At 37.3% G+C, this 22,826-nt stretch overlaps 1 protein-coding gene across 1 annotated transcript in view; it reads right to left on the reverse strand.

Annotated features, from left to right (window-relative positions):
• DIAPH3 (diaphanous related formin 3) overlaps positions 1-22,826 on the reverse strand; it is a 225,921-nt gene that overhangs the window by 93,015 nt on the left and 110,080 nt on the right. Inside the window, exons 21-23 of the mRNA XM_062636862.1 lie at positions 19,275-19,514; positions 14,140-14,269; positions 2,383-2,507 (exon numbers count right to left, since the gene is read on the reverse strand). Coding sequence (XP_062492846.1) covers positions 2,383-2,507; positions 14,140-14,269; positions 19,275-19,514 — 495 coding nt within the window. The remainder of the gene's footprint in view (positions 1-2,382; positions 2,508-14,139; positions 14,270-19,274; positions 19,515-22,826) is intronic.

The raw sequence follows: 22,826 nt of genomic DNA on the forward strand, positions 1-22,826 counted from the left end.
TTTCATAGGTTAGATTTCTTAATAAATGCTTTCTATTCCTAACGTAGAATCATAGAATAGTTAGGGTTGGAAAGGACCTTCAGATCATCTAGCTCCAACCCCACTGCCATGGGCAGAGACATCTCACACTAAAGCATGTCACACAAGGCTCTGTCCAGCCTGGCCTTGAACACTGCCAGGGATGGAGCATTCACAACTTCCCTGGGCAACCCATTCCAGTGCCTCACCACCCTAACAGGAAAGAATTTCTTCCTTATATCCAGTCAAAACTTCCTCTGTCTCAGTTTTAACCTGTTAAGCCTTGTCCTGTCACTACAGTCCCTAGTGAAGAGTCCCTCCCCACCATCCCTATAGGCCCCCTTCAGATACTGGAAGGCTGCTACGAGGTCTCCACGCAGCCTTCTCTTCTCCAGGCTCCAACTTTCTCAGCCTGTCTTCATACGGGAGGTGTTCCAGTCCCCTGATCATCCTTGTGGCCCTTCTCTGGACTTGTTCCAACAGCTCCATGTCCTTTTGATGTTGAGGACACCACAACTGCACACATTAATCCCAAGTGAGGTCTCCCGAGAACAGAGTAGAAGGGCAGGATCACCTCTGACCTGCTGGTCACGCTCCTTTTGATGCAGCCCAGGATATGGTTGGCTTTCTGGGCTGCGAGCACACAGTGATGCCAGGTCATGTTCATTTTCTCATCGACCAACACCCTCAAGTCCTTCTCTGCAGGGCTGCTCTGGATTTCTTCTCTGCCCAACCTGTAGCTGTGCCTGGGATTGCTCCCACCCAGGTGTAGGACCTTGCACTTGGCATGGTTAAACTTCATAAGGTTGGCATCAGCCCACCTCACAAGCGTGTCAAGGTCCCTCTGGATGGCATTCCTTCCCTCCAGCCTATCAACTGAACCACGCAGCTTGGTGTCATCGGCAAACTTGCTGAGGGCGCACTCAATCCCGCTGTCTGTGTCAGCGACAAAGATGTTAAACAAGACCGGTCGCAACACAAATTCCTGAGGGACCCTACTTGTTACTGGTCTGCAGCTGGACATTGAGCCATTGACCACAACTCTTTGCGTGCGGCCATTCAGCCCAGACACACTACTAGCAATATTTCTGAGAAAGTTATCACAGATATATTTTACTGTAACTTCTTAGGAGTAGTTTACCTCTTGCTTTCAGGACCCTTTTGCTAGCTCTTCCATTAGGCTGTTGGTTTCTTCATGGACAGAACTTACATTTCATACTACAGAGACACCATGCTATTAGGTTGCAACTCTCAAAAACGCATTGAGCTGGAAAAAAAAAAAAAAAAAAAGCCAGCAACAAAACAGAGGACAACTTCACCAACAAAATACCTGACCTTTGAAAAAAATCAGTAGTGACACTGAATGATTACAGATAACCCACACTGTCCAGAGAAGGCGCAAAGCGAAGCTGTAAATGCTTTGGTTGCAGCAAGTCTACTGAAGAGGAGAGTGGCCCTAATGCAGCAAGAACCAGTATATCCACTTGGCCTCAGGGATACTTGCCATCTTTTATTCAATAGTGTGATATTAATCAAAAGGACTGTCTCCTGAGTCCCCCTGTCTTTGAACACAGCAAAGTAGTCTTCCAGCTAGGTAATAACCTAACCATGCCTGCAGAGGGAATTTCAACCTGTCTCTCTATCTGCCGATATTTCTGCTTCCAGATTAGTCTCAGTGCCAAGCATGTATGACCATCATCTGGTAGGAAGGTTTAAGTGATTTTTTTTTTTTTTCCCCTGCTTTAATTAAGTACCTTCATGTCACAAAGCTTTCTTATGAGACAGGCAGTGAAGTTGGGTACAGGATTTGGAATAAATAGTGAGAAAAGGAAATTTGGCAAAAATAAAACTAGAAACCAGTTTTCATGTGCTGTAAATCTCATTTCTGAAATAAATGTTTTGGTTCTGTAGCTTCATGTAGAACATTCACAGTGGTGTTGCATATACTACCAAACAAATGAACACAGGGTCATAGACATCTTTACAGTACTTCCATGAAAAAAAGTTGTTTAACACTAAAATGCTTTTCATTTGTATTGTAACTACTTTTTCCTAAGAAACTTACACACAGTGTAAAAGCCAACAGTAAGCATTTTTCTCTTCATTCTATCCACTATAAATGAATCTTTAATTGGATTGTTCATCTATTTAATTTTTGAGAGGAAAAAGACAGTTCTATTTTTCAAAAATAAATACTACAGAACAGACAGAAGTGATGCAAAGAAAATTAAATTTTAAGGTAATGCAATTAAATTACTCCTGCACTGCTGAACCCAGGACAGTTGTTTTGTTGTGGGTTTTTTTGTGGTTTGGTTTGGTTGTGGGTTTTGTTTTGGATTTTAAAAAGAATACTCCAAAGGATATTGACATTTTTGCTACAAACTTATCGTGCTTATCTTCAGGAACTGGAAAAGTCTTCAAGTCCTTCTCAAGCTGCTGGAGTTGCCTCTCCATATGCTTCAGGCTCTTCTCCAGGTTTTCTGCTGAGACTAAAATACAGAAGATTCATTCTGTTAACAACTTAAAGACAACACATTGTTTGTAGAATACATGAGTTAAAACCTTACCCAAATCAGCATACTAAGTTTTTAATTCTGAAGTAAAAGCACACCAAACGAATTACAATACAAGATGAGGGGGTAACTCCACAAGGTTTAGTTCCCCTCACTTAGGCATTTGTCTTATTCTAATTAGATGTACGCTCTTTAAACACTGTATTTTGTTTTATATTTATGCCTAAGTTTTTGCACTGCAATTAGCAATCTGTTTTAAATAACTTCAGACATACATATGCCAGTCCACTTCTTCTGATTAACCAAAGGACAAGTCCTGAAGCTACACCAAAAGCCATAAAGCTTTCTTCAGTCTCACTGTGCGAAAGGAGAAAATGGGAACATTTGTATGGAAGATCATGAGGAAAGTGAGACCCTCAAAACACAGACAAAATAAGGCTACTAAACACCTACGCATGACACCCAAGATTCAATTCCATAGTTTAAAAGCACAATGATTGGTAAAAAACAGAATTTGTCAGAGCAAAAGTGCTTGCCAAGCTGGACGGAAGTGCAAGCACTTGAGCGGGTGTGTCAGAATAAAATAGGGGCTTAGGAAAAAGAAAAGAGTAAAGATGAAACATCAGGGATTTACAGAAGGATGTAGAAAAAGTGCAAATTTTCTTTACCAGAAAAGGAGAAATACAACTTCCATCCATTTAAGGTAACACATGGAAGTTGAATGCTTTATTGAAAAATTGATTAGAATACCAAGACCAGAAGGGCAAACTGAGAATAAGACCTATTAGAATGTATTCTATCTTGGATTAATATTATTGAAATCAGTTAAGGTTTATTTCCTAACTGTTTATAAAGTAAACTTAACATTTAAATACATTTTATAGGAAAAATACATATAGATAAGAACATACTCTGTCTAGTGACCTGATTTTTTTTTTTTAATCATTATTTACTCCATTCATAATATGCAGTATCTATAAATGTAAAGCTACCTTAATCTAAAAAAATCCCTGGAGAAAGTCTGTGGCCCCATAATGTTCCTAGGATCTGACATGGCCCCATGATTTCATCCACCGACTAGACTTATGTGATGGAAAATATAAGATACTCACACTGAATACATCTTTCTCTCAAAAGATGACACAGTCCCCAGAGGGCTAGAGTAAAATGTTGCATAGCAACTACAGTTGCACTCACAGCAGAAAGGTTAACACAACTATAAAATGATCAATGGCAACCTGTTAAAATCTTAACACAAAATTAAAAAAAAAAAAAAAGACAAAAAACCCTACAATGCAAAAACCCACAACTGGACAACAATCAACTTTCCCACAAAAAAAAAATGAAAAAACCCCACCATAATATAAATGTAGGTTCACAGAGAGAGGCTGGGCAGAGAAGAGATTCAGAGCAGCCCTGCAGAGGACTTGGGGGTGTTGGTCGATGAGAAAATGAACATGAGCTGGCTTCAGTGTGCGCTCACAGCCCAGAAAGCCAACCGTATCCTGGGCTGCATCAAAAGGAGCGTGAACAGAAGGTCAAAGAAGGTGATCCGGCCCCTTTACTCTGCTCTTGTGAGACCTCACTTGGAATATTGTGTGCAGATCTGGTGTCCTCAACATCAAAAGGACATGGAACTGTTGGAACAAGTCCAGAGGAGGGCCACGAGGATGATCAGGACACTGGAGCACCTCCTGTATGAAAACAGGCTGAGAAAAATAGGGGCTGTTCAGCCTGACTGAGTGATAGGACAAGGGGCAATGGGTTCAAATTGAAACAGGGTAAGTTCAGGTTAGATAAAAGGGAGAAATCCTTTACTGTGAGGATGGTGAGGCACTGGAACAGTTTGTGTCAAGAAGTGGTAAATGTTCCATCTCTGGCCGTGTTCAAGGCTAGGCTGGACAGGACTTTCAGCAACCTGGTCTAGTGGGAGGTGTCCCTGTCCATGGCAGGTTGGAAGATCATCTACTGATCCAACCTGTCATGAGGGGTTGGAAGTAGTTTATCTTAAGGTCCTTTCCAAGCCAAACCATCCTATGATTGATATTATAATTCAGTCTTCACAGGTTCCAGAAGCAGACCTGATCTTACTAGAAAGTCATGCTGACACAAGAAGCCTTTGAGGGAGGGCACACTCAATTTTAAAAGACTGATTTATTTAGAAAGGTGCTAAGAAACACAGAATACCTTGTGTTTGATGCAGCTATTGATAGGACTTCACAGTATAGCTTGACTTGCATTAAGAGTTCACACTGTAAAAAGTGACATTCTTACAAAATGTCAGAATAATGAGACTCAGCAAGGAATTTTTTTTTTTAGGTTTTTTTTTTTTTTAAAAAAAAAAAACAACTAAAAAACCCCAGCCCACCAAAAATCTTCTGTTCTTTTGCCACTGAGCAGTTAAGTAGTTGATCAAGAATCTTTATATCTCTACCTTGTTTCGAAGGGGTTTTTTCCTGTTGTGGTCTTAAATTATTCCCCAGTGTAAAAATTCAGCATTCCTTTGATTTCAGCAGTGCATAACTATTAGATATATTTTACTTTAAGACTATATTTCTGTTGGTAGCTTCAAGCAGAAGCTAGCTCACAATATGCTGGTGCTAGTTTGGTACTATTGTCTTTGCAACTTCCAATTTAGTGAAAACAGAGTAAAAAAATAAAATCTGTAAATATAAGCAGTTCCTCAACAAAAACATGAAATACTCACTGACCTTCCTCAGTGCACCTCTGCAAGACATGGTATAAAATCTAAAAGCACATAGAAGAACAGCAGAAGAGGATAAAAATCCCTAACTTTGACCTCTAATTCTAGGAGAATTCAGATACAAATCCAAGCTAAATTAAAGTAAGCAATTTATGCGATGTCTTGAAAACAAAGACAGGGGTTTTCAGTGTTAGTGAGCCTAAAAGCCCAAGTTATCTGTTCAATACAATGCATATATACCTGCACGCTCTCTCACTTGCACCCTCTGAACTCCCAGACCCTTCTTTCAAAAAGGTCCTGAGATTTTTGTAGGCAATAATTACATTTCTTCAACTTCTGCATTTCATGGTTTAAACAACTTTGTTCTTAAAGGTTTTTCTCTTGATTCAGGTTTTCCGATACCATGATTATTCCAGAAGCCTCTTCACCCACTTCTGCTTTAAAACCTTTTTGCACAGCATTTTAGGTGAGGACTCACTAGCCCTTTTAATGTTTACATTACTATTTCTACAGTTTTACTGGAAATACCTTATTTGATTATCTTACGATAAAATAACTTTCTTCTCTTGACCGAAGCTCTTATTACAGCATCAGGACGCATGATACTTGTACTTCATCTATGGATTTTCATTTCTGTTACTCTCCTTCCTCAGGATCATTGATGACAGTGATGACAATCCAATCCCCCTCTTGGCTGGCAAAGCTGTCTAACTATTTGTCAGATATGCTCATTGGTGCAATACCACAATTTATTTATTTTTTTGCAATATTCCTTTTAGACAGCACTTGATATTTCTCCTGCTTTTTATTCTATATAGTCTCCTGTTTTCCATAATATCAAATCCTAGATACGGTTTGATATTCTTACCTGTAGTCAACACAGACTTCATGAGTCACAAAAAAAAAAAGAAAAAATTGTCAAAACCAGCAGATTAGTGTACTATAAATAAATTTATTTTCATTTTGGGCTACTCTCATTAACCTCCGCATCTGACTACTCTTTCCTCCATTAAATTTCGTACCAGTAAAGTCAGGTAAAGAGATGTGGAATTGCCCAAACCATTCTTTTTCTTTCAGTTTCTTAAATATTCTGTAGTCATACATTAATATGGCCACACCAAAACTTGCTAAAATGTACTTCTGAAACTTTTAGTTCCATATCTCAGTTATTTCAGAATGCAGAAATGGAAACTGGTATTTACAATATGGGAATACAGTACTTCCAGCAAATTCATATGGAGACATTTTGCTTCCCTCTCCCCCATATCCAGATCATTACTCTTGCTCAAAATTGAAGCAATATTTCATCTAGTTTAGAGACTATACCTGTTTTATCTTAAATCCAAGAAATAATACTCCAAAGCAAAACAATACTACTTATGTGCTGTCTCATTTATATTGCTGTAAACCTTCTGCTACTTTTTGGAACAGATATTTCAGCTGATATTTCAGAAACTCTACATGATGCCCATGTAAGATAATTCTCTTGGATGGTTGCAATCTTCATATCAAGAAAATCTTCCTCTTGCCTACAGATATTTTGCTTTCCTTTTGCTATTCTGGCTCCTAGTTATTCATTACTGGATTGCTATTGGAAGAAAGAAGCAGCTGCTAAAGCAACAGGGAAGAAATGGTCAAGCAATAGGATATGGCACTTGCCTCAGCACAGGGAAGTAATAACCCTCAGTGTTGCACAGTACACAGTGATATAGTGCAATGGTGGACTATGACAGAATAATCTTTTAAACAAAGCAGTCAAATTTGGAGGAGGGAAGAGAAAAATGACCCAGAATCAGTTCTGGCTTCCCCCACTGAAAGGCTCTTAAGCCTCATCACTACAACCCTTGGGGACCCAGACCGTGACATCCTGCGACAACTGCAGAATATTGTACATTCACAGCTAATTTAGGATACGATTATTAATAAATAACTGCTTTGAATACGCTGTGATAGTGATTAATAATGATTAAGAATGAGCCATTAGCATGAAATGTTAATGAATATCAGTCTAGTAAAGCATAAATAAAATTTTAAAGACAGCCAGATTTATCAGTCTTCTAAACAATCCCACCACTGCAATCTCTAATTCCCTGAGACAGATATACAGGTAGCAAGATAAACAAGCCTAAATATACGTATATATGCACTTGCAACACTTCCCTACTCATTAAAATTAAGCTTTTTCACCTCCAAGGTTCTATACACATGCACAATGTATTCAGCTTTTCTGTTCCAATGCCCTTTCCACCATATTAAGGCTCCTGCACATGATGATTGGATATAAGAAGGAAATTCTTTCCTGTTAGGGTGGTGAGGCACTGGAATGGGTTGCCCAGGGAGGTTGTGAATGCTCCATCCCTGGCAGTGTTCAAGGCCAGGTTGGACGAGGCCTTGGGTGATATGGTTTAGTGTGAGTTGTCCCTGCCCATGGCAGGGGGGTTGGAACTAGATGATCTTAAGGTCCTTTCCAACCCTAATCATTCTATGATTCTATGATTTCTGCATAACCCATTTGATATTTTTATTTTATCTTTCTGCAGATCTCTACATTTTTTAACCACAGAGTACTGATATTATTTGTCTTAATTTCACTATCACTTACAATGTTATACAGCAATGAAATCTTTCAATAACATCCAGATATTTATACCCAGTTTAATAAACATGAATTTAAAAGTATTGAACAGCTTTATGTGACTCCTGAGCTGTCTACAGATCAAACTGTCTACATGTTTAAATAACTTGGAGGGGGAGAGGGCGGGGAGGAGGGGGATCGGCAAAGGGGCTCAAGGACTGCACCAGAGATTGGCCATGATACTTAACAGTATGGGATAGTATAGCCCATACTTGCATGGAGTACTAACATACATCAATATCATATTAGAAATTGAAGCACTGTTTTGGTTAAAATGTGTAAAAACCCTATTGCTTCGTATTTGATTTGCTAATTCATGCTTGTAAGAGATGCATATATTTCCATGCCCTAAAAGAATATTTCACTTATGTTTTAGTAGTTCATTGCGTGATCGTATGTTAAAATTACTTGCCAGATAACAGTACTGGGCACAACTTAAAGCCAAATATTAAAAGAAATAAGATTATTTGCAATAAATACATAACAATATTGCATCCTTCAGCTTTTAAACCCAAAATTTTTTATATAATGAAATGCACTCAGACCAAAGAAAAAAAGATAAAATTCAAAAGAAGCTGTGTTTAATTATTTATTTTTAGCAAGTTCACTTTCTTAAAAAATAGTTCGGACAAGATTATGTCAAGTCTATAGTGCGCTGACGTAGGACTTGTGTTCCAATAGAGCAAAAATTTTATCGATTACAGGTATAGAAAGGGGTGCAAAAACATCAACAAACACAAAATTGCAGTAATATTTAAAGGTGCATTTCCCTTTGCAAATATTTAATGCCCCTGGTATAGAATCACAGAATGGTTTGGACGATCATTTAGTTCCAACCCCCTGCCCTTCTTTGTCCATCACTACTTTGTTACATCAGTATTCATTTTAAGGCTAACACCATCACTTCATAGTTAATATGAGTCTTGTTTGATGGCCAAATCAGACCAAAGCTTTAATTCCTATTATTTTTTATATCTTGAGACACATAATTTGGTATTTGCTACTCTGAGCACCAAATTTATATGATTATTGTTAAAAGCAACCTATTCCCATCTTAAACATAGAATCATAGAATAGTTAGGGCTGGAAAGGACCTTCAGATCATCTAGCTCCAACCCCCCTGCCATGGGCAGGGACACCTCACACTAAACCCAAGGCTCTGTCCAGCCTGGCCTTGAACACTGCCAGGGATGGAGCATTCACAACTTCCTTGGGCAACCCATTCCAGTGCCTCATCAACCTCACAGTAAAGAATTTCTTCCTTACATTCAATCTAAACTTCTGCTGCTTAAGTTTGAACCCATTACCCCTTGTCCTGTCACTACAGTCCCTAATGAAGAGTCCCTCCCCAGCATCCTTGTAGGCCCCCTTCAGATACTGGAAGGCTGCTACGAGGTCTCCACGCAGCCTTCTCTTCTCCAGGCTGAACAGACCCAACTTTCTCAGCCTGTCTTCATACGGGAGGTGCTCAAGTTCCAGTCCCCTGATCATCCTCGTGGCCCTCATCTGGACTTGTAACAACAGTTCCATGTCCTTTTGATGTTGAGGACACCACAACTGCACACAATACTCCAGGTGAGGTCTCACAAGAGCAGAGTAGAGGGGCAGGATCACCTCCTTAGACCTGCTGGTCACGCTCCTTTTGATGCAGCCCAGGATACGGTTGGCTTTCTGGGCTGCGAGCACACACTGCAGCCGGCTCATGTTCATTTTCTCATCGACCAACACCCCCAAGTCCTTCTCTGCAGGGCTGCTCTGAATCTCTTCTCTGCCCAACCTGTAGCTGTGCCTGGGATTGCTCCGACCCAGGCGTAGGACCTTGCACTTGGCATGGTTAAACTTCATGAGGCTGGCATCAGCCCACCTCACAAGCGTGTCCAGGTCCCTCTGGATGGCATTCCTTCCCTCCAGCCTATCAACCGAACCACACAGCTTGGTGTCATCGGCAAACTTGCTGAGGGCGCACTCAATCCCACTGTCCATGTCAGCAACGAAGATGTTGAACAAGACCGGTCCCAACACCGATCCCTGAGGGACACCACTCATTACTGGTCTGCAGATGGACATTGAGCCATTGACCACAACTCCTTGCGTGTGGCCATCCAGCCAGTTCTTTATCCACCGAGTGGTCCATCTATCAAATTGATCTCTCTCCAATTTAGAGACAAGGATGTCATGCGGGAACATATAATTGTATTTTTTTCCACAAGGATAATATGGCTCAAGGAGGGAATTCTGTAGCTTTACTCTTTTGATTGTTAGGCAGATTGCTTGCATTTCTAAATCAATTTGTAATTGTGGCAATGTAATTAATAGAATTTTTTTCTTCTTTATTACCCCACCAGCACTTTAGTCTTCTTCCTGCGATATTCAAACTCACTTCTAACAACAGCTTTTACTTTTGTCTTATCACCTTATTTCACTAGGACTTTCTACTCCTAGTGAAAGTAAATCTTTACTGAATATTACAGTAAATCTAGAAATCACAATAGGTACAACTGCTCCCCAGACGAGTAAGTTCCTTTACAAAATTTGCCATAGACTTTCAGAAATTCTGCAATAGGAAAATACTCCTTTCCTTATGACATACAGATTTCTTATAGCATACATATTAATACTGTTCTCTCTGCTGTCTTAATGGTTTTAAATATTAGTGAGGGTGTTCTGTTTTTTAATGAATATAGATTAAGCTTCAGATTCACAGTTTGGCTTCTGGGTTAAAAAAAAATTCAAAAATGAGAAAAATAATAAGTTACTCGTAAAGTGACAATGAGCTAAGGACTTTTAGAGGAAGGAAAAGCTGTAGTTTTGTACTGTTATTAAAATACGAAAGACTTTATACACTGATACCTGTAAGGTCTGTGCAAATTAGAGTCAATCAATAAAACAGCAGCCTGTATTCAACACAATATAATTCTTTACAGTACCATAAAATAAGAAATTAGTAAAGTGTATTAAATTACCAAAATATTTCTTCTCTAGAATGCTAATAAAAAAGCAGGAAAGTCATTATGTTTAAAAGAAGAGACAGCTTTAATTATACGAATCTTCAGGAACTGTCATATCAGTAAGCTCATTAGCTGCAATGAAAGTTCCTCCTGCTGATCTAAATGTACTTAAAAAACAGGATGTATTATACTTCAAAGCAAAAAGGTATCTTTAATTCATGTACTGTAACAGTGAGTTAAGCCTACTGTTAGTATTACAAAAGTAAAAACTAAAACTTCAGCACATAATAGAAAGGGGGTAAATTAAATACTCTGAAGTAAACTACAATTGCATAGGTCACACGTCTCTTGCTGCTTCCCTCTCCAAGTCATATTTTTTAAAATTAGGATTTTTTTTTTTTCTACTGCAATCATTATTTTCATATTCTGAATGTTTTATCACTTACAAAATACTAAAAAATATATGTTCACAATTAACAGACCTTGTCACTGCTCTTAAAGTCTTCCAAACTATGTTAACAGCTTACTGTATGACAACTACTGGACAATACTTAATGAGATGAAAGGAACAGAAATATTTCTTCTAAAAAAGGATAAAAAGAAAATGAGTTGCTAAACATTATAGTGTTCTAATGTTCACCGTTTTGAATCAAAAATAACTAGAAAAAGAATTTTTAAAGAATAAGCAAATACTTCAGAATAAGCAAAAAATTAAAAAGACACAAAAATGGGCTGGCTGATACAAGGACAGTCCTGTCAAGGAAGAATTCCAAAAACGAATCTTTTTAAGAAACTTGTGAAAGACTCAACAATCACTTGTTAATGATCAAATCAAATCCAATAAATGCATAGTATAGTCCCATTTCTATACAGTGTGTTCAACGTAAAGTTGTCTGTTCATACTGTTCAAATCGCATTTACGTATCTTTCTGCCACATTAATTATTCCTATAATTTAAAAGGAAACAGCAAAAAATACTTTTATGCCACATACAAAATGCAGAATTATCACATCTGAAGAAATGAATATGCAGACAGGAAATAAAAAACAGCTCAACTGAAAAAAAAAATAGCTTTCAACAAAGGTACAGGAGAAAAAAATATTCTTATTGAACTTAACTGGTTTATTCTTGTGAATTACTTTTAAAAATTACTTCAGAGCCCAAAGTTCAGTGAAACCATGATGGGAATGGAATTCCATCACCTCTACAAGGCCCTACCCTTTGAAAAAAAGGTAGAAAAAAGGAGAATGCTCTAGGCCCTCAGTACCCAAATCCTGCTGAAACACAATCAGTATATCTTCTGGAATAAGCATATTTGCCTCCATGACCATCAAGATAAAAGATTTTTGATGTCTTTCTTTCTATCTCTCTCTGTAGCATTCATAATGATGCCTTGTCACACCTCCTGTGTTTCCCAGTTCACAGTGGAAACCTCACTGCAAACCATTCTTGGTCAACTTATTAGTCCTTCTGAGCATATTCATTAGTTACATCAGACCAAGTAAGTCCATTCTGTTGAATATGGTTGATCACAACCACAGCTTCACAATGTTTTTGAATTGAACTTTCAGTAAGCTCAAGCAATAATAGCCACTTCATTAAAATTTTACTCTGCAAAAGCTGATACATATTAAATCAACTTGCCTTGTAAAAACAAACTTATTCAAAATTACTACAAAGTTTTTTAAAATAATCCCACATGAGCTGTAGTCTTTGGAATCTGCTAATTTTTCCGAAATTCCAGTGCAGGAGGGATCTTTCAAAATAAAATGGAATTTTGCAGGCAGGAAAACAAGTATAAACACACACACTGACATGGTAATCTGTTGAGGACATCCTACGCCTCTGCATTTTTCATACAGTAAAACTGAAATGTAAAATGCATCTCACAGTACACTGAACTAAATTTGATACATAACCTTGAAAACATGGTCATTGAAACCTTGAAAACATGGTTGTTGATTTCTATTCCACAATGTACTGAGTGAGATCAAAAATTCATCTGGTCAATAGCATATATGTAAAAAGGAACAGAAAACCTGGACTAACTGATAATTTTATTGGGTACTCTTCAAATGGTCAGTGGTTTACATCTCAGCAGCTTCATGCAAAATGGATTGTCTACACTGAAAATAAGGGCTTTTATAATAAGGAACATCTTGAGGTTTCTGGCTGATATAAAAAATTCAACCACAATACACCCAACAATACACTAATACTACTAATCATCTTCAATGGCCAGGTGACACTGAAAATAATGTATAAAATACTAATTTTACGTACAACAGAAACTCCTTCTACTACCAGTACAAACACTGAGATAAACAGCTTGAAGAATTTGACAGCTATTTAAAAATACTTGACCTTCTAAGTGGTTATGCACCAAATTTGAAACTTTAAAACTCATGACATCAGATAGCGAATTCAATGTGAGTGACCACTGTCTCAAGTTCTCTGTCAGAAGCAGGTTTTGCAAAGCTGTAGTTTGTGGCAGGAAGACTGACTGAGGCATAAAAGTGACACTGTATAAAGCAATACAGATAAACAGTGACATTCTCCAAACTGACATAAAATAAAAAATTATTAACTGAGACAGGCCATCCAATTTTCTTTTACTGCAAGAGTAGGACAGTGCTAAGATGGCATCAATTTCTAACTCAGTGCTTAGTCAGTTTAAATTACTTAAGCTGCGATAAAATATGGAGAAGGCACTCTTAATTAAGATATTAACTGCAAAAAAATGCTCCTGTGTATACTGAGATTTACCATATTATATGATGCATGATGAAGCAGCAAAAAGAGGAATTTATTTTTTCAGACTTCCAGTGCTACTGTTGCATGAAAAACATACATACAAGAAAGACCAAACTTTCTGATTCATATTCAGAAAATAAAACTAAAATAATAATTAAAAAAAATGAAGTGATGGTATGACGGCTTTTCTGCATTTCTGAATTAAAAGACGCTGAGTAATCATACTACACTTATCATATAGAAGATTGAAATTTGGAAATAGTTTAAGATCTGGTAATAGAAAAGAACTTCTAAAAGAAATACATTTTGGACAATGATTCAGGAAAATATGTTAAAAGAAATGCAATGGAAAATCCTGTAGTAAATAACAGAAGACCAAATAATAAATAACTTCCAAGACCACTTGCAGCAGCTCAAATTGCTGATCTATGATATAGACTTTTAATATCTATTTTTTTTAAATAATCTTAGTAAAACATAAGCATCAGCTCATAAAATATGCATCACATCACACAAAACACGCTGTAATGCTGTCAGAATCAAAACTTTTAGTTTGTTATACAAACCTTTACTAGCTTTATCTAAATGCTGAAAATCCTCAACAAAATTCAGGACATCCTGATAGCTTTCTTCACAGACTTCTACTAGAAAATGGAGCAATGTTGTTTTTTGATCTGCCGACTTTGTGTCCTTCAGCTAGAGAGAAAAAGGGAAATGTTAGAACACTAAGAATAAGATTACTTCTGACTATTTTGATAATGAATATATATTTCTAATTGTGAACCCAAGAAAGGCAAGAACAAACTGTTGAACTGGTACAGCTCTTTCAAAGAAAACCCTAAGGGACAGGGTGTTTCATTCACCCCTTTGCTAAAAATACCCAGAAAGATTACATTAAATATTTTTTAAATTCTAAACAATATTTGAGTTCTGTACTCAAAACCAGTACACATTTCTCTTTTTAAAATGTAGTTATTTAAGCAATATAGGAATAATTGCAAAACTGTGAATAGACTCATGAAAGTGTAGAAAAATAAAAACAAAAATCAGAGCTAAATCAACAAAAGCTAATAATACATGTTGCACATATGCACTTTGTGACGTGATTTCCTTATGTGTGAAGCTAACTCTAAGATAACAGTATTTATGCAGTTGAAGCTACAAGCTCAACCTGCACAATTTCTTCCTTTTGTTCTCAATAGGGCAAGCCTAATATTCCTTTGCCTCAATAGGGCAAGCAACAGTTCACAGGCTTCACTGTTTAAAAGCTTTAACTTAAAATTCTTAAGCACAAACTTTTATTTCAGCATCCTTTACACATACAAGATTATTTTAAGCCCAGCTATTTTAAAATTTGCAGTTGTTCATGTAAAAACACTGACAACTGGCAAACATTAGGTTATATGTTTCTGTTGTAGTCTCCAATTTGAGCTAGTCTTTAAAATAATCAGAGAGATTTTTAGAATTAGAAAATGGCATCTCATAGGAAAGTTTTTCTTCACTAAAAACTTTCTACATAAAACAATTTGAAAGTATACACGTACATAGGCACATATAAAGTATGCACACACACTGAACGGCTGCCACGGTTGCACACAGACTTGTGTATCTGAATATTGGGGGAGAAGTCTTAAGTGCTAGTTGTTACAGTGTGCTAAAGTAGAAAACTCGTGGTACTTTGTTTCAACTTCAAGACTGTTCTTTAGTTTGGTTACTATGAAAAATACAAGCGATAAGCAATGCTCAGCCAGTATAAGAGTAACTAAAGAAACAAGGCAGAGAGGAAAAATGACCTACCTTTCCCAGGAGGTTCAAAACCAGACACAGAGCTATATGGGGATTACTTCTGAACAGGAACTGAGAGCAAGATCAATCCCAACCTAAATATACACACACTACCTGTGCAATATCCTCAGAGACCACTTAAAAGGCATTTTATTGATCTGATTTAAAAACCAAATTATATTGCTTGTTTTTTCTATACTGTATGAAAATTAAAATAAAGAATTTTGAATGGCGGTGATCACATATGGCTGATACTTCATATTTCACTGTAAAAAGTCAGTGATTACTGTCAAAGATCAAAATGATGCTATCTTAATACAGAATGTATATATTTTCCTTCTGACGAATGGATTAATAATGTGAGGTGTAATTTTCAAAATAAATAAAACACACAACACATACATATCAAAACAAAAAAAAAGTCATTATTGTATGCAGTGTTATAAGTTACTTCTGCTGTACAGAGAATCTCAGTGAGAAATGTCTCAATAGTTGAAACATCACACAATTTCTATAAAGTGACACTGCCTAAAATACATGTAGTTAACAAAAGTTAGTTTTAAAAACCAACCACTGTTATAAACATGCATATAACTAATATATCACTATTTAATAAACAATTGAGTATTAGCATATGTACATCATATCTCTCATCTGAGAATATGCACAGGTGTTGCAGAACCTTTACAGGTCAATTCTACGTGATGCAGGGAGAAGGCAAGATACAGAAGTGGAAGATACCCACTTTTCTGCAAAGTGGATAGTCCATATAGATCCCTATGCATAGTTTGGCACCACTGAAGAACAGATAAATGTTACATTCTTCAAATATTATAGAAATCAACACCTTCAAAGGATAGAAGCCACTTCAAATTTGTTTAGTTCTCGGAACCCCTACTAAAAATTGCTGTGCAGACAACCAAGTGGTCTGCAATTTGCAGCTTTCTAGTTTTGGGCCTTGAAGGAATACTGGTTTGGGAGGGATTTTTCCTGTTTTAATAGTAATATTTGTAATAGTTGAGCCACTTTATTATTCTCAGAACAGAGGAGATCAAGCATTAACCCAGACATTACACACAGTTAAGAAAATCCCCAAATTAAACATACATAGTTTTACCTCCATGTTTCCAGACAAAGTGATCTGTCTGTGTAATTTCATAACCAGTGAAGACTTGGCACTCACGGACTTCCTAAATGAGGCCACAATTGGATGAGGTAAATTAGGAAATGGTGACTAGTACCCGATACATGTAGGATAGTAAATGCAAAGAGATTCCCTCTCTGAAAATCTTTCAGCCTTCAAAAGAACAAGTAGTTCAATGTAGGTTACATTCCTCCTGGGACATCTAATGGCAGAGATCTCAGATTTTACAGACAAAATCTAAGGTGGCCATAGTTTTTTTGCTTCCCAGAAAAACGTATCATAATTCATATTTCTTTTCTAATCATAAAATGGTTTCGCTTGGAAGGGACCTTTAAAGCTCATCCAGTCCAACGCCCCTGCCCTTGGTATGGACATTAATGAATTCATTCAACAACCATTAAAGTTGTGTTCTTTTCCCCTAGAAAAGTTTTTAAGTGCCATGGTGTGGTATTTACAAACCAGTATGATGTGATGCCAAATAAAATATGTATGAAATCTTTGTCATTGGAACTTCATTTTTTTAGTTACACATTCCTTACATAAATGAAACATACTACTATATGTTTATGCATAAATTAATTAAGTCCTGAAAGGAGTAAAGCAGTATCACCATGTCTAATCAGATGATACAACGCTAAAATGACACCATAATAAGCATGTTGATAATAGTGAGTAATTTACCTTTTTTGGTCCTTATTGCTTTGTATCTACTTCATCTACAGACTATTGGTAGTGATCAGCATTTCCCTTGACTAGAAGGTTGGATTAGATGCTTACTGACATCCTTTCCCACCTGAATTATTTCCTGATTTTAAGAAACACATACACACTTTCCAAATAGTCAACTAAATACTTGATTCAAAATATCGCTTATTTTAGCTCTTACTTAGGCCTCAAGGAGATTTTGAGAATTATTAGCATACCTGGATTTCAAAAGCTTTCCAAAGTCTTCTTCACTACCAATTCTTAACTACACTTACAGTCAAAAAGCTTTCTTATCTTTTAAGCAAACTCCTTCTGCTATTAGTAAAGCCAATTAATTATTTCATCTCCTACCTTAGCCACATAGAAAACAAGTGTTCAAACGCCTTCTTTATCATCAGTTAATAGCAAAAGGACACTGTTATGTCCTCTTCACATCCTTCTCCTTGCTTTTCTAAATTAAAAACACCCAAATGTTTTTTCTCATTTTAGAAGTGGTACATGTTACTATCATTTGGATTCTTACCAGTCAATCTTTGTTTTCTTCAGTAATTAAGACTTCACTTAAAACCTTATCAGTACCAACTAAGTAGTAGATAATTACCAACTTTGTAGTACATACAGGGTCCACTAAAAGAGACATTTTTTTCTCTCTAACAGAACAGTGTAACCTTCTGTAAAGCTAAATAACCTTTAAGAGTGCAAATCTAAGCAACTATGACATCCTAGATTATCAAATGCATTTAATGCTAGAACACTATAGAGCTAGCCAAGACATAAAGCACATTTTCTGGAATTCTGCCATTCACCCCTTACTTTCAATATCTACATATATCAGTTAAATTTCCCGTATGTAGTACTTCATGGTAGTCTTCAAAATTATCATATTCTAGATGTTAAATTATTTCTCCAAGATATTTTGAAATTTGATCCTGCTCTGCAAAGTGCCCGTAACAACTCATATTGTTCTCATATTTCCTTTCTTTGTTGCTGTATGTATTAAAAATACAGAAAATATAAGGAGAGCTAGAACAGATACTTGTAAAATCATACCTAAAAAGTAAATGCACCCACCTGTAGAGAGAACCTTTAATACCTTTCCTTCTGTATACGTTTCTCAACAAATTGTACTTCAAACTTAATTTCATCTACACTGTATTTCTCTATGTGTTTGATACAAGCTTAAATGTTTACTTCAGACTCAGAAAGGTATACAGGTTATTCTCTATGAGTATTTAAGTTACAGTATCACATTCAACAGTTGAGAAGCATAGTGAAAGAATTATTCCTGAAACATGGCAGAGTAAGGGTGATTACTTTAAAGAACATAGAAGTTAACATATTGTATTTTCTCTTGTGTAAAAAATAAAGAAGCTGACAGAAGACAAAGAGTGCATACAAACTCCCCAATAATTCCTTTCTCAAAAGGACTATTACATACATATGCGCCCTCTGCAGATTTTGCAGTGACCTTCCAGAGGGCACAGGAAAAAAAAAAATAACACTAAATAAGGGGAAGGCAATAAGGATTAGAATCGACTGTAAGTTAACACTCAGAAAAGCGTAGATGTCTTCTTGTATACACCTTATATAAAAGCTGAAAGAGTGAAAATGTAAGGAAAATTAGAAGAAACAGGCAACTAATGAAACTGAGCAACAATAAGAGAAGAGAAAATATATGTAAAAGAGAAAACATAACTGTTTTAGAACAGATTAAAATGTGACAGTCTTAGAAGGGCTCATACATTTAAGACTACAACATCACTATGATCACAGTAATATGTTTTTTGCATAACCTTATTTAGTTTGGTTTGGTTCGTTTAGCATTCACTTGAAATCTTGTAAAAGTTTAAATGCAAGCCAGTCTCAAGATGACTGTACACAGCTTAGCTGTATTGCTCAAACCATCAACTAATGTTAAGAATTATTAAAAAAAAAAAAAAGAAAAAAGAAGCCAAAGAATTAACCGATTAACTGCAGAAAAAACATCAAAACAAAGTATTTAAGTAGCATAATAAAAACAAATGAAAAAGTAAATGTGTTACTCAACACAGATAGTTCAAAACTCACTTTACATAGGGAGCTGAGATTATATCCAAAGGTCTGTGCATTCCGAGAACCTGCATTCATGTAGTTTCCCATTAACAATACTAGTTCCAGCAGCTTGCTAAAGCTTTTACTCTTCTTTATCTCTTCACAGGCAGCACTGACAGCCATGATGTCAGGTTTGATGTTGTTCACCTGCTCCTCAAACTGAAGCTTAAACAGAATAGCACTGAGCCGTGGCTGTAGTCTCTTCACGTTGCTCATCTGATTGAAAAGAAAATAGGAGATTTCCTTTAAAATTCATGGTACACTTTGGCACTGTACAAATGCATACAATCTGAAATGATTTATTGGTGTGACAGGCTTGAAGAAGCAATATATCTGCTATAACTGATAGCAAATGAATGAATGAATGAGAGACACTTGGGTAAGCAACTGAAATCCCATCTTGTGGTTAATATGAACTGCCCCCATCCTTTCCCAATAACTAGCATGTGTAAGCAATAAAAGATAAAGTGTCATCATATATCACATCTGTCAACTCATATACCAAATCCTATAAAACTAATCCAAGTTTATGACCCGGTTGTTACAAAGTAATAAAAGTAGTTCACAAATTTTGTATAACTCAGAATGTACCAAAACAAGGCAAATCTCATTTTCTGGTGCAAATATTTAAAAGCTTATTTCAATAAGAGCTTACAATAAACTTGCAGGAAAATAACAGTTTTGAAAAATCTCACCTATAAAACACTTCATATAGCGTACATTAATATACGCCAGTATTCGTACCCCACTGTACTCTTGTATATATTAACCGTATACAGATAATTAGGTAAACCAGAATGCTACCAGGAAACCAATACCTTCTGTAGATCATATGCAAAAAACTTGGCTTTTTCAATGGTTTACTGATGAGGCATTTTCAAGAGAAGATTCAATTCCCATATAGCATAGGTCACCGAATTCCCACCCCAGACATTCTTAGCACATTATTTACTATATTCAAGCAAGAAGACTCCAAATGTTATCGCTTCTTTAGTCAAGGAACACTGAATGCATTCAGTAAATTAAATTCCTCCATCTCTCAAGTCTCCAGTGCACTACTCGTCCTTCCAACTCTATCACATAAATCTTCAAACATTTTTTGGTTTGGCATCACATACAATCCCAGATGCTTACTATTTTCCATTCTTGTTCTTTTCTCCCTAAACAGGCATTAAATGTTCCTTGCTCTTTCCTTCTTCCATGGCAGAAACAGTGGGGTTTTTTTTCCAACCTTCTCTGTTTCCACATGAGAAATATTATTCTCAAATTCTTCCATGAGCTTTTTCCCTCATTTTTCCCCTCCCCATTTTCTCACCAGCTCGATGAATTCTGTAACACGTTCTTCCCTGTACCTGCATTTTTGATTTTCAAGGCAAGGTTCAAGCCACTAATGTCTTGACAATTCCTGAAATCTTTAACCATGTTTTGGGCTTTTTAAAAATAAAACACAGGTGTTATGGTTTCCAGCTATCAATACTTTTCAGTGCAAGAAAAGAAGCGATAATATTGGCAATACTCCTACAAAGTAACAGGTTTCATAAAGTGGACTTAACAGTTTGCCTTTGTATTGGAAATATCCCACTCCAACCCATAGTGATGCCTAAGGTTTTGTAGAATACTTCTCAACCCATAGCTAGTCTATCAATGTTAAAAAAGCTCTGACACTGTAACGTTCACAAGTGTTTGCTGCTGATTAACCCACAAGAGACTCAGTGATGAGTATAATGGTGACACTTTTCATCTATTTCAGTGGAAAATCGAACACCTTACCTTACTTAATCTGATACTGAAGGCTGTCTAATCTAGAGCTAGTTTGATATAGAATCAGAAAAGGATAAAATTTTCAGTCTATTTTATTGGGTTTACAGTGGCAGTATTAGAAAATAAAATCAAGTAGAGTTAACATTTTATGCTACCACGCCACTTTGCAATACTTGCCTAGCAGTGAAACCACCTGATGATGCCCTACTGAAGAAAACATACTGTTTGCACTTTAACACAAATAAGAAATCGTGAAGTAAAATAAGCAATCTTTTCCAGTAACCATGCTTTGGTTTTGAACACAGAGCACACAAACATAATGTCTTTCAGATAAGACTAGGTTGAAAATCAGCTCCAGTATTAAGCTTTAATCTACAGACTGCCTTCAACTTGGTCCTAAAGTAAAACACTAAAATGCATATAGTTTGAACATTAGCTCAATATCAACTGTAGGCAGTTATTCTGTACTCATCACAGAATCATAGAATAGTTAGGACCTTAAGATCACCTAGTTACAACCCCCCTGCCATGGGCAGGGACACCTCACACTAAACCATATCACACAAGGCTCTGTCCAACCTGGCCTCGAACACCACCAGGCATGGAGCATTCACAACCTCCCTGGGCAACCTATTCCAGTGCCTCACCACCCTTACAGGAAAGAATTTCCTTCTTATATCGAATCTAAACTTCCCCTGTTTAAGTTTGAACCCATTACCCCTTGTTCTGTCGCTACAGTCCTAATGAAGAGTCCTTCTCCAGCATCCTTGTAGGCCCCCTTCAGATACTGGAAGGCTGCTATGAGGTCTCCACGCAGCCTTCTCTTCTCCAGGCTGAACAGACCCAACTTCCTCAGCCTGTCTTCATACAGGAGGTACTCCAGTCCCCTGATCATCCTCCTGGCCGTCCTCTGGACTTGTTCCAACAGTTCCATGTCCTTTTGATGTTGACGACACCAGAACTGTACAAATACTGCAAGTGAGGTCTCATGAGAGCAGAGCAGAGGGGCAGGATCACCTCCTTAGACCTGCTGGTCACGCTCCTTTTGATGCAGCCCAGGATACGGTTGGCTTTCTGGGCTACGAGCACACACTGCAGCCGGCTCATGTTCATTTTCTCATCGACCAACACCCCCAAGTCCTTCTCTGCAGGGCTGCTCTGAATCTCTTCTCTGTCCAACCTGTAGCTCTGCCTGAGATTGCTCCCACCCAGGTGTAGAACATTGCACTTGGCATGGTTAAACTTCATGAGGTTGGCATCAGCCCACCTCACAAGTGTGTCAAGGTCCCTCTGGATGGCATTCCTTCCCTCCAGTGTATCAACTGAGCCACACAGCTTGGTGTCATCGGCAAACTTGCTGAGGGTGCACTCAATCCCACTGTCCACGTCACCGACAAAGATGATGAACAAGACTGGTCCCAACACCGAAACCTGAGGGACACGACTCATTACTGGTCTCCAGCTGGACATTGAGCCATTGACCACAACTCTTTGCATGCAGCCATCCAGCCAGTTCTTTATCCACTGAGTGGTGCACCTATCAAATTGATGTCTCTCCAATTTAGAGACAAGGATGTCGTGTGGGACAGTGTCGAACGCTTTACACAAGTCCAGGCAGATGACATCAACTGCTCTACCCCTGTCCATCAGTTCTGTAGCCCCATCATAGAAGGCCACCAAATTGCTCAGGCAGGATTTCCCCTTAGTGAAGCCATGCTGGCTGTCACCAAGTACCTTGTTGATTTTCATGTGCCTTAGCATGCCATC

The sequence above is a fragment of the Pezoporus occidentalis genome, unplaced genomic scaffold, assembly GCF_034315485.1.
Source record: "Pezoporus occidentalis ecotype Australia unplaced genomic scaffold, CSIRO_AGI_Poc_V1 ctg5, whole genome shotgun sequence".
NCBI classification, from domain to species: domain Eukaryota; kingdom Metazoa; phylum Chordata; class Aves; order Psittaciformes; family Psittacidae; genus Pezoporus; species Pezoporus occidentalis.